The sequence below is a fragment of the Adiantum capillus-veneris genome, chromosome 16, assembly GCF_014529385.1.
Source record: "Adiantum capillus-veneris isolate H3 chromosome 16, ASM1452938v2, whole genome shotgun sequence".
Taxonomy (NCBI): domain Eukaryota; kingdom Viridiplantae; phylum Streptophyta; class Polypodiopsida; order Polypodiales; family Pteridaceae; genus Adiantum; species Adiantum capillus-veneris.
Window position 1 is genome coordinate 29,603,568 of NC_140946.1, and position 13,304 is coordinate 29,616,871.

The following is a 13,304-nucleotide window of genomic DNA, read 5'->3' on the forward strand; positions in this document are numbered from 1 at the left end:
GGGTGAGATGTTCGTTGATTGGTTGAGACTCACGCTGCTGCTTGTGTTAGGTGCTGTGGGCTTGAAGAGGGATCAGGGGCAACAGCCAGTGAAGGGGTGCAATTGAACGAATCAGCCGAGCGTTTTGCAAAATTCAGTCCATCGCTGCAGATTTCAGCCCTTCGGGGTGTGTGGGGAAGGGTGCCGCGAAGAGTGTCACAAATCAGTGACGTGGTAGCAGAACCCCGGACACATTGCAGGTTACATGTGGCAGCAGGCCCAGACAGTGACACATGGCAGGCCCTGTACGGACGCTCGTCAAAACCCGCTGACTGCCTGTATGAAAATCTCGCTTTTGGCGGAGATGCTGACGTGGCACTGCAATACGGAAAATCTGCTTTTACGTTGGCTGATTTTACGCTGGCAGATTTAGCAAGGCTTTTGGGAACTATTGCTTTATTTTAGAAAAAGCTTTTAAGCTTTTGGGGCTTTGCTTTTGGGCATCCCTTGTAACCAATAAATAAGTGGTTAGGCCCTCACTGCTCAGAGCATCTGGACGCAGAGTTTGAGAGTGAGTACCTACCCACTCTCTTGTACTTTGAACACAGAATAATACAAAAAGAAATACCGAAAGGGAAGATGCTTTGTCCTAGAAGTCGTTGGTCTTGGCTATTTCTGCGATATATCATAGAAACTTCGAGGACATGGTCGATCAGTACGCCACAGATCCAGATTTTGCAGATGTATTCAGTCGAATACAGAATGGGGAGGTAGTAGCGGGATATTCCATTCGGGATGGCTACTTGATGAAGAAAACGATCTTGTGCGTTACACAGCCGTTGAGGGAAAAGGTTCTAACCCAATGCCACTGTTCACGATTTACGGGTCACCATGGCATTGATACCACCTTGAAAGGTGTGGAGTGATACTTCTTTTGGTTGAGACTCAAGAAGGACGTGGACGATTTTGTACGTAGTTGCTTGGTATGCCAGAAGGTCAAGTTTGACAGGCATAAAGCATAGGGATTGTTACAGCCTTTACCCATTCCCACCCGCCCCTAGGAAAGTATTGCTATGGATTTCATTTTTGATCTCCCGAAGACATAGAGTGGGTACGATGGTATGTGGACTGTTATTGACACATTTAGCAAGCAAGCTCATTTCATTCCAGTGAAGAAAACAGTCAAGCCGGATCACTTAGCGAGACTGTTCATTGCCCAGATATTTAGATTACATGGCATGCCTGAGACAATTGTCTCTGACAGAGATCCTCGATGCATGAGTTTGTTTTGGAAGGTGATTTGGGAGAACATTGACACACGGTTGCAGTTCTCGTCATCTTTCCACCCGCAGACAGATGGGTAATCTGAGATTGCAAATTCAGTCGTACTGGATTTATTAAAGTCTTACATTTTGAATCAGAAGACTCAATGGGAAAGTTTTTTGCCTTTGGTGGAATTTGCCTACAATAACATGATCCACTCTTCGACGGGGAAGGCGCCATTTGAGATTATTGAAGGTGCTACTAAGGTTCCACCCTTCCTAAGCACGAAAGATAAGATTTTTGAAGCCGACTAGTTCACGAGGGACTTGGACTTGGTCCGGGAGGCTTAGAGAAATCTCAAGATAGACACAAGAAGGCAGCAGATCGACATCGTCACGATTTGAAATTAAAGGAAGACGATTGGACGCTCTTACGTTTTGAGAAGGCACTCCTGAGAAAGAAAAGGGAAAGGAGCGGCTTTTTCCAAAGCTTAACATGAGATACTATGGACCTTTCTAGATAAAAGAAAAGATAAATGATGTCTTCTTTAGACTTAAGCTGCCCGATACTTGGACAATTCACAATGCTTTTCATGTGAGTCTCTTGAAGTCTTTTAAAGGCGATGTGCCCGATGATGGGGAGCCAGATGAGCAAAGATACTTGTTCCAGAACAGTGGCACATAAAGATAGAAAGATTAAAGGTAAAGTGATGAGGCGGTTCTTTGTTAAATTCAAGAACTTCCCCGCATTGGATGCGAAGTGGATGGAGGAGGAGGACCTAGCAGATACTCCTCAGATTGTGGAACTTTTACCTTGAAACATTCGGTTTAGAATAGTCTACTCCGATAGAATCCCGATTTCAACATGGGCGAATCTAGTGCAGCGGGTATGCACAAGAGGGTTGTCACTCCGCTCCTTTGTCGACAGATTGTCCCGATACTCTGATATAGAGTCATTGATGTCTCATTGGGTTTCAGGGATATTGCTAAGTTGAGAGTATTCTGTTGTATGACTTTATGAACCGGAATTCCTGATAATGAAAATGATACTGATTGATTTGTTCTTGGCTTGTTTAAGTGCAAGAACTGATAGACGAAATGACTGTAGCATTTCGGTCTCATAAATCTCCATAGACATGATTGCAATATGGATTAGTTAATCGGGCTTCTGTGAGGTCCCGAGCGACTGGATCTAGATGCGATTGCTAAATACGTTGCCGATTAATCATGGTCTAAGATTTGGAATGATTTTGAATGTGATTTGTCATGTGATGTCCTGTGATGTGACTGTCGATTGGTACATGTGCTAGATGTGTTGTTCCTAGTGCGTCGGTACTAACAATCGGTGTCTGCTAAGAGAGTTTATGGCTTCTGTTGGTTTTGCAGGCGTAATCGAGGGCGATTACAACGCGTTCAAGAGGGGGGTATGTCACAAACCGATGACGTGGCAGCAGAACCCCGGACACATTGCAAGTTACACGTGGCAGTAGACCTGGACAGTGACACGTGGCAGGCCCTTTACGAACGCTCCGCAAAACCCGTTGAGTGCCTGTATGGAAATCCCGCGTGGCACTGCAGTACGGAAAATCTGCTTTTACGCTTGCAGATTTAGCAAGTGTTTTGGGAACTATTGCTTTGTTTTAAAAAAAGCTTTTAAGCTTTTGGGGCTCTGCTTTTGGGCATCCCTTGTAACCAATAAATAAGTGACTCACTCTCTTGTACTTTGAACATAGATTAATACAAAAAGAAATACCGAAAGGGGCGCCAGTCTTTGGGGCCAATATCTCTAGGCACGGAACTATGTCGGGCCGTGTCGACTTAATTATGTAGTGTGATTCGTTTTGAAGTGATTCTCTGCTGTTGCGGTAGAATCTTGACTTGGGGTGTTCCAAGTTTGTTATAGTGGTATCAGAGCACTTTCTTCTACGGAGGATCCGATCCTTTTTGCAGTGCACACAGCTTTTGGGAAAGAATTTTTCTATCTATAGTGGTGCGTATGCCCTATCAACTACCTCATTTTTGTGCTAATTTTTTCGATTTAATGCTTCTTTTAGTGCTAGGCTTCATTATGGCCGAGTCTGCCATTGATCTCCGGAGTCATGACAGAAACTCAGTAGGCTGAACTTTGTGTTGATGTATGCTCATGTGTGCGTGTGCGTGTGGTGTGTGTTGTGTTTGGGAGCATATGTTAGTCCCTAGTTCTATACCCACTATTGGGCACTGACGACGTTAGTGGGGATGTCGTGGTATTTAGTCAATACTATGCATGATGGAGCTGATGGTTATATTGTCTTGTGGGTGACTACCATGGGTCTATACCTTGCACTTTTCTTAAAGGGTGAATCTGCCATCTGGGCTCATCCTGGATTCATCTAGGTATATACATATATATATATATATATATATATATATATATATATATATATATATATATATATATATATATATAAGAATCTTTGTGTCGCGACCCTGGACTTATTAGCCTCTCCCACCCTTCATACATCGTGCATCGAGCGCGCTCCGTCTTACAAGGCATAAAGCCATAAAGAATCCCAGATTACATGTGGATTCTCGTGAAGAATCTGATAGAGATGACACCTCTCAGTGGGAAGGCAAAGAAAAGTTGACGATTCGGCGCGGGAACTGAAGAAAAGAATGAAGATTTGGGCAAATTTATTTATTTTGGACAAGTATGGCAGAACGGAGTACAATGTCAACTACAGATTGACATATGAACAGATTGATTAAGTACTCCAGGGACTCGAGATTGGCGAAACACTTGAAGAATTATCCGATTGATAAGATTTACTCGAGATGGCGTGTGGCCATTGCTTCTCCTCTCAGGTAGGGAGGAAAGCCGAAAAGACAAACGAGTGCAGAAAATTAGAACCTGTACTCGTAGAAAGACATGGACAAGCACTCTTGAAAAGAAGCACTTCTACAGAGCCAACCAGTATGACTTCTTAGAAGATAAAAAGAAGAAAGTAAGAGAATTCAAAGAAGGTGGATAGTCAATTAGGTTTGACTCTTTTTCTGGATTTCGAGATGCTCTGAGGGCTTTGGCCTTCATACAGCAGTTTGACATAGCTTTCTTTGGAGGACATTACTCAGAGCAATCCAAGCTTCGGAGGGCTACATCTTTCTTCAAGGGAAATGCTCGAACATGGTGGTCCACACTTCTACTGAGAAAGGAAGCGCCAATTAAATGGCTGAAATTCAAAAGGCTCTTTAGTTCTTCTTGGCTGTTTCGAGAGTAGGAACGAGATATACGAATTGATTGGAATCATCTTCGGATGACCAAGGGAGATTCTTTGGACGCTTATTGCGAGAGATTTTGGAACTCTTTTCTACCAACCTCTTCATTTAAGAAGGTCTCGTTTAAGGATCAGATTGAGCGGTTTTTGCTGCAGACTTCTTATAGAGATCCGAGACTACTGCTTCGAGAGTAGTAACGAGATATACGAATTGATTGGAATCATCTTCGGATGACCAAGAGAGATTCTTTGGACGCTTATTGTGAGAGATTTTGGAACTCTTTTCTACCAACCTCTTCATTTAAGGTCTCGTTTAAGGAACAGATTGAGCGGTTTTTGCTGCAGACTTCTTACAGAGATCCGAGACTACTGCTTGGAATAAAAATCATATTCTATTCAAGAATTGATGGGTCATGTGAAACGGGTTTTGCCATACACTCGGGCAATTTGATGAGCTCTTGACTCAGAGAACCCAATAGACTTCTATTAATGAAAGTAGAAAGAGATAGTTCCCAGGAAAGAAAAGACAAGGATACACGTTCCCGTCAGACTCTTAGAGACGGGGCTATCTATCTCAAAGAGGGGAAGTGTTTTGGTTGCAGCAAATTTGGGCAAACCTCCGCAAAGTGCTTAAAAAAGGCACAGCAAGAACGGACTGAAGACAGGCCACAGAGTTCTAGAGCAACAGAGGAACGTGGTAGAAAAGGCAGATGAAAGTAGAACTGGTACCACATTGCATGGGGCCCGACACAGATGAACGAAAGTACAAAACTTTGCCGCTCTTAGGGCAAAGTGAAAGATTAGGAAGCCCTCATTTTCTTTGATGGAGGAGCCAAGGGAAACTTCTTTTCCCTTGAATTGGCGGCTCGATTTGGAATTACGCCCAACAGGCTGAGGCCACAGGCGAAGGTAGTTCTAGCGGCACTTGGAGGGATGTTGCCATTACACTGATCATTGGCAAACTTCGTTTGCAATGTCAGGGGTGTTTAGGGCACGAGGACTTCTACGCAATGCCCTTGGGAGGTTGTGACGTCCTCTTCGAAATCCCTTGGTACCACAAGAACAACGCCGTGGTTGACAATCGGGTTGAGACAGCGACTTTGACAAATGAAGGGCACAAAGATTGTACTTGATAAAATTCAGTTTCTTTCCTTGATTTTCTGGAGAGAACTGAATGATGATTGAAGGTTGAATATGTTATGACCTCGAAACAGAACGCCAAGATTTTTCTCCTCACATGCTGATTGTTTCTCTGAGAGCCTGCTAGGCGAGTTGCCACCAACTCGTCCTGAGGATCATACTATTGATCTAATACCTGGAAGCACACCACCGAACTGGCCACCTTATCGAATGAGCCGAGCCCAGAATGACAAGATTATGAACCAAGTGAAAGACCTCTTGGAAAAGGGTCTTATCCAACCGAGTACTTCACCCTACTGCTCTCCAGTGTTGTTGATTTTGAAGAAAGACGGATCTTGGAGAATCTGCATTGGTTATAAAGCTCTCAATAAAATCACCATCAAGAGCAGATTCCCGATTCCGAGGATCGATGATATTCTTGATAGACTATAGGGATCCTCTTGTTTCAGCAGGATCGATTGTAAAAGCGGATATCATCAGATCCGAATCGCATCGGGAGATGTCTACAAGACAGCTTTTCGGGCGACCTTCGGTTTATTTGAATTTTTGGTGATGTCTTTTGGCCTTACCAATGCTCCAACGACCTTTAACCGAATGATGGACATGATTTTCAAAGAGTACAGATCTTTTGTTGACACTTTCTTTGATGACATTATTGTCTTCTCCAAGGATGAGGCAGAACATAGAGAACATCGGCTACAGGTCTTTCAAGCATTGCGAGATCACAAGTTGGTCATCAATGCAAAGAAGAGTGAATTTTTCTTATCAGAATACACTTTTTGGGACACATCGTCTTAGCAGCAGGAGTGCAGATGGACCCGGCCAAGATCGAGACTATTCGTGATTGGCCCAATTTGAAGAATGTCCATGAAGTTAGAAGCTTCTTGGGATTATGTTCTTATTACCGACGGTTCATTGGAAAGTTTGCAGAGGTTGCTTCCCCTCTGCATATTTTGACACAGAAGGAGTCCCTTTCTCGTGGGGACCCACAGAGTTGATTGCCTTTCAGACATTGAAAGAGAAATTGAGTACAGGACTAGTTTTGACTTTGCCGGATTTGCAGAAGTCATTCGAAGTATATTGTGATCATATTTACCAGGGAATGTGATGCTTGTGGTCGTAGTCTGGGTGCGGTCTTAATGCAAGAAGGCCATGCCATTGCCTATGAGAGCCGATTGTTTTCAAGTCCAGAATTGACAGCACAGATTTATGAGAAAGAGCTTTTGGCGGTTATCCATGCTCTTACTCAGTGGCAACATTACCTACTCGGAGCCGATTTTACGATCTTCACAGATCACCAGAGTTTACGCTACTTCTTGTCACAGAAGTACTTGCTTTATTTACTTGCACAAATGCTGTTAAATGGTCCTAAATGCTGAGATGCTGATGGGTTCTCGCGGTAGATGCTTGGCTCTTGCAAGGCTAAGGGCTAGATACTGAAAACACTAGGGCCGGTCTTGATCTGCAAGTGAAGGTGCTGCTGGAAACGCTACTGGATCTGAGGATGAAACTGCTGATCTGCTACTCATGATGGAAATGCCCGACTGAGGAGGGCTGAAAACGCTCGCAATGTTGTCTGAAAACGCTGGCGATGCTGGTCTGAAATGCTGGGTATTGATGCTGCGAGTACTTGGTACGGTTCTGCAGATTCTGACTTATGCTTGAGAGGTGACCCTTGAGGTCACGTATATAGGACTTTCAGGCTGGGTCGAGCTGCGAGCAGTGATTTACTGAGCCCCACGACCTTTTGAAAGAAATGCCTGTCTGCTCTGCTGAAAGCGAGTGGGCTTGGGAGGGCTGGGTGTGTGTGTGTGTGAGAGAGAGAGAGAGAGAGAGAGAGAGAGAGAGAGAGAGAGAGATTTATGCAGTGCAGCTGTTGTAACTGCGTATTTGATGAAATCAGAGCGCATGCCTGTTGAAGGTAGGAAATACGCTTTCTTTCTTATAATTGTGAAACAAACAAAGGTCTGCTCAATGTATATTTTGCTGCAGATGCATTATCCTCTTTACAGAGTGTGAGTGGAAGTGCAAGCCCAAATGCTGGTTTTTTGGTTCAGGTCAGTGTTGTTCATAGTAGAATTAAGCGTCACAAATATGTAGAATTTTTTGTTGTTACTTGAGTCTTTGTATTTATATGACAGTTGAGATTGTTCGAGTCTATGGGGTTTAAGGTGGACAAGACAAGCTCCATTTACAAAAAATTTCATTCAGAGAAACTTGGTGAGTGGTCTGTCTATTGAAGAGCACTAACACATTTGTTTGACAATGTTTCTTTGTGCATTATTCTAGATTGCCTTTTTGTGTATTTTAACAACACTATTTACAGGTCTCACATAGCATCACGCCTAGAAGGAATATTACATTTGCAGCAGGTTCTTGTCATGAGTGATTTCTGTAAGCTTTTACTCTAGCATGTGTCATGCAGTATTACACTAGGAATTGAGATTGCATTTCATCACGTGGTACTGGGCTTTCATAGTTGCAACCAGGTTTATTGAACCATACAAGCCCTAAGTGTAGAAAATTCTTTCAACATAAGATTAAATAGCAGCTATGATTTCCTCATGTAGTTCCCTCATGTGCTGTAGTTTATTGCATGTTGCAATCCTTCATGCCTAGCTTATGGTTGGCAACTTTGAGCTAGATCCTTGAAAAGGGCTTTATCAATCTATTGTTTGGCAAAGATGAGAACTAAGAGTAAAGTGTGGACATTGAAGGTTTTTCCTCTTGCTTGATTTTCATATCTCCACTTGTAACAACTCAAAACATAGGAAAGGAAGGTTGTTACTTGTCTAATGCTGTGTTTTCTGGTTGGAGTTCATCATTTTTGCTAAAGATCAAGTTATTTTGCGTAGATTAATTTATTGATTGTTGAAACATCAATACTAACAAGTCATCAGATTAATACATTGGCTGGGTGAATAGATTAAGTGACATGGGTTTAAACAATTTCAACTAGTCCAAACAAGCTCAAAGTAAGGTCAAACAGGTGCAGCCAGATTCAATTATTTCAATTATTCTATTAGATACAAATAAGTAAAGATTTTATTGAACATGGGAATATATACAACAAAAAGGACGTTAGAACTAGTTCAAGTTGAGAAATTGGCGGACAATCCTTTTAAGGATCATCGATTTACTGTGATCTTGTATGGTAATGATTCTTGGCCAAACTGCGATGTTGACAATGGACATGTACCTTGTCATGCCAATGCATGCCAAAGAGAACGTTGCAACTTGCAAGCTTCATGATATGGAAATTAACTTGTCCACTGTATCCTTTGTAGAAAATGGCAAAGATCATATGAGAGAAGTGATTTACTACTGTAACCTCAATCAATTCCAAGTCCTTTGACAAAATCAAAAGAGATGAAGTTCTAAAAGGCTCTTAAATCGAAGTTGATCAAAGTTGCATGTCCTTGAATTTTTCCATGAGCTCTGCATAGTTTTTTTGATGAATCATGTGTCGATACAACTTAACATCGGGAACAAGTCCTACAAAAGGTCGAGGCTTCTTAGCAGGTGGTGTTATTTAAGCACTGTGGAGGGTGCAATAAAGTATGTCTTATTTGAAAACATCCATTGTGGTGTTATTTAAGCATTTTGGAGGGCGCCGGAAAGTATGTCTTATCTGAAAACATCCAAAACATCTGCCTTCTTGCTGCAAGGTTTCCTTTTGTGTAGGTGTGAATCGACTCTCGAAAGAGGATCGATTGTGGTCATCTCTTGAAGTTAATTTTGGATGCTTCGCATATTGCGATGTTCGGTCGCCTTCAGGATCTCTTTGCTACTCGTGGGGATTTAGGGGGGCAGCCACATTGTTGGAGCGTCTGGATGGATTTTATGTTGGTGCATGGGCAGCCTCGAGGGTGGTGCCACCTCTATTTGGGCCGGTACTGTATTGTCATATCATTTCTTTGTTTCACTTTACATCTCTTTTGGGGTTCCTTCGACCATGAGAAGAGGTTCTTGGATCCCAGAGCGAGTTCTTCCAGAGCAGGATCTATGTCAGCAGTACAACAGCTTTGGTCAGAGAAGGCACCATCTATCGCGTCACCTGCACAATTGTTAGCATCTTGCATCATGAAGTCCAATTGCTTATTTAGGGAGACTACATGTTCTATTCGTAGAGAGATTCAGCACAAAGAGCGTACTTCATGTGCTCCCCTCAGCTCTATGCAGTGCATCCTTCAGGATTCTCCACATGATCCTTACTTTGTTGGCTTGAGGACACGAGGTCCGAGTTTTAATATCATGCTTCGACGTCCCATAAGATCTTGAGAGGAGATAGGATGAACAAGGAAATCCTTTGCTATGCAGAGAGCGAGACCAACAGGGTCTATGATGTGTGCGATCAAGGATTCTGTAGGGTATTGCATACGGAGTTGGATCAGGTGCTAGATATTGCTTCAGATTTCTATGAGCACTTGTCACATCAGATCAATCACTGTAGAGGTTTTATAGGCTAGAGATCATCTCTGGCACTTCTCAAGGAGGTGAGTGACTACAGATATGTGCCTTTAGTTGATTGCTCCTTTTTCCTTGAACATAGTTTGGGTCATTCCTCCTGTCCAAGTTATGATGATCTTATCAGAGGTTTTTCACGACTTATTGGGATGTAGTATAGCTGTGGCTATTTAGAGGCTGCCAGGATATATTTGATATGGATCCTATGCCGCTGTTGATGTATTCAGGCCTTATATCTCTTATACCGAAGGGAGGGGACATCACTCGTTTAAGACGGTGGTGGCCCATCACACTCCTCTCTTCGGTTTATAAAATATTGATTAGTGCTTGAGTGCGTCCTTTTCTATCGGACCTTATACACAGTTCTCAGACAGGTTTTGTTCAGGATCAGTGTATTATGGACAATTTGTTTTGCTTTCATTAGGAAGTAGAGAGGCCTCAATCATCCCTTACGTCGTTGGCGATCCTCCTCCTCGATTTTGAGAAGGCCTATAAAAGAGTAGATTGGAGTTTTTCTTGAGGGATCCCTACTTTGGATGGTTTTCTTAGTTGCTTGGATTAGAGGAGTCTCGACACTGTACAGATCAGCTTCTAGTGCAGTGATCATTGAAGGATTTGTTGGACGCTCGTTTGAGCTCTCTCATTTAGTCAGGCAAGGCTGCGCAGTGGCACCTTACTTCTTTTTGTTTGAGGCTGAGACGATGTCAGATTTCTTTAGAGCACAACAGCTAGGTATTAGAGGTCTACTCATGCTTGTTGAGGATGAGCTAGATTTGTAGATCAGGAGTATGCTGATGACACTCTATTGTTTTTACACTATGCCATGGGTGTTTTGGATGCAATTTGTCATTCTTTGGATGTATATTGTTTGGCCAGTGGTACACACATCAATTGGTACAAGTCTTTTGACATTCTTGTGGGGATTGATGACATGCCGACCTAGGGTACAATGGATGGTTTTACTTGGTTGTCTTATAGATACTTGGGGTTTCAAATGGGTCTGGATGTGACTTCGGAGCAACAATTAGCACCTGTTATGCTGTCGATTCATAGGAAGCTTTGCTACTGGTCCTCGCAGCATCTTACTTTGGCTGGTCGAGCATTAGTGGCCATTCGGGTGTTGGCACCTGTTGTGCATTGAGGCGCTTGATTCGAAACTTCCTTTTTGGGGGATCAGATGGCACTTGTGACACTCGGGCCAGAGTTCGATGGTCCACAGTGATTCTCCCCAGGCAGAGGTGGTTTGGGTATAATTGATCATGAGTTGGAGCGTCGTGCACTTCTTACCAAGCTCATTGGTACAAGACTTTTCCTAGGCAATGAACCTTGAAAGATGTTACTTTAGTCCACCTTGGCTACAGTCACTTCCACCCATGGTGTTAGAGACATACACACATGGACTGTAGGGATATGTTTTTTGTTTACGGATGCGCCTTTGCATTGAGATCATTTGTCTCCTTTCGTGCACTCATTGTTACAGATTGGATCTCCATCAGAAGTGCTTGGTCAGATGTTCTCCTTGCTTGAGAGGAGGTTGAGCGACAACCTCTTGTATGGAACTCTTTCGTCACCATCCTTGTCCTTTTAGAGTGTGGTGAGAGACCTCAACAACTAGGGTAGTGATTATACATTGTTTTGGCTATTTGAGACGGTGGTCCAACTAGTTCGATAAGCATTTGGTGTTGTGATAGATTGCTGTTGGCAGATATCTTGGCAGGGAGGAATGATATCGTAGAGGGATTTGGCCGAGGATTCTTGAGATTGAGTCTGCCATTTCAGACTTGTGGGACCAGGTTATGAGAGGTCATACTACACTTCCACAACATCAAGGTTGGTGGGGTTGCTTCGAAAGCCTTCGATGGTTCTAGCACAACCCTTTTTGTCAGGTATCGGTTCTTATCTCATTATTGTTGGAGAGCAGGACTCCTCTGCACACATACGGATCTATTTTTACTTTAACAAGAGGAACTGTTCTTTCTAGACTTGCTTGGCAACCGATCAGAGTAGTGGGCTCTTGTGGCAGAAAGCGATGAGTGGATCTTCATCTCTCTGTAGAGGAGGTTGCCTCTTGGAGTCTTTGGATTTGGAAGGGCCGGCCTTGATCTCATGGAATCCTGGTGAGTTGCAGTGGCTGTCGGATATACAGGGAAATGCTCCAATCACCTTCTTTAAGTATTCTGTTAGGATACGTCGCACATTACTTGCGAGTCAGAAGTTTCAGATACCGTAGCGACAGAGAGAGTGGTGTGGTTACATGCAGGTTTTTAACATGCTTTTATATACCAGTTTTGGTCTGTGTTGTGGGTTTTTTTTCTCGAGAAAAAGATCCTTCCATTAGTTAATAAAACTGCCCATAGGGCTACAAACCACCTCTACTAGAGAGGGCTACATCAAAAGCATGGGGAGACTCTTCCAAAGAGTAAACAAAATATTACAATGAGGGCTAAATCACAAAATGGGAGGAGGAAAAAGGCACATTGGTGGCGGGTAGTGCCATCTAGGCACACCTTGGACCATGGTGAACAAAGGCCCTCGGCACTAGAGTCGCAGGAAAGCCTCTTTGTGCTCGTGCATGCGGCCGGAGCTGCTCTGAAGTCTCTCGAACTGACCCCTAAGAGTGTGAATCAGCTCCAGCCAAAAGTCACGAACAGTCTCTGTCGATGGGGCAGGGCAAGCCTCGAAGATGCGGAAGTAGCGGGCCCGCCAAATAAACCAGTGTCAGGCCACAATCAAGCTCGCAACACCTCTCTCTCATTGCACCACTCCTGGGGATAAGCTCTGTGGCAAGCTGGAGTGTAGGTGGACCCCCTTGTATCACTATCATCCTGCTGGTGGAAGCCAGCTCAAAATGGAGCGCAGGGCCGGTGAGAGTGGAGCAGGCTACAACACCCCAAGTGTATTGTCGAGCTGTGGAAAGCTGGCATCAGCCGAAGAACCCGAAGCCAAACCTGTTATGCCATGGGGCAGTCCCACAGACAGTGATGTTGAGTCTCCAAAGGATGGCCACAAGTTGCACAGCCTGCCGAGAAGCCACTGTGTACTAGCCAGCTCCCAACTGTTGTAGCTTTGTGTGCAACTAGCCACTGGAACATAGTAAGTCTCCTCGGATGTGTGCGATCCCTCAACCGCTCCCAAAACTTTCACGTGCACGTCACCACGTGTCAACAGGAAAGAACAGATTCAGCAACTTTAAGCACTTCAA

General features: G+C 43.7%; 1 protein-coding gene across 1 annotated transcript in view; it reads left to right on the forward strand.

Annotated features, from left to right (window-relative positions):
• LOC147438785 (uncharacterized) overlaps positions 1-13,304 on the forward strand; it is a 67,422-nt gene that overhangs the window by 20,780 nt on the left and 33,338 nt on the right. Inside the window, exons 3-5 of the mRNA XM_086484761.1 lie at positions 7,504-7,556; positions 7,628-7,692; positions 7,777-7,855. Coding sequence (XP_086340887.1) covers positions 7,504-7,556; positions 7,628-7,692; positions 7,777-7,855 — 197 coding nt within the window. The remainder of the gene's footprint in view (positions 1-7,503; positions 7,557-7,627; positions 7,693-7,776; positions 7,856-13,304) is intronic.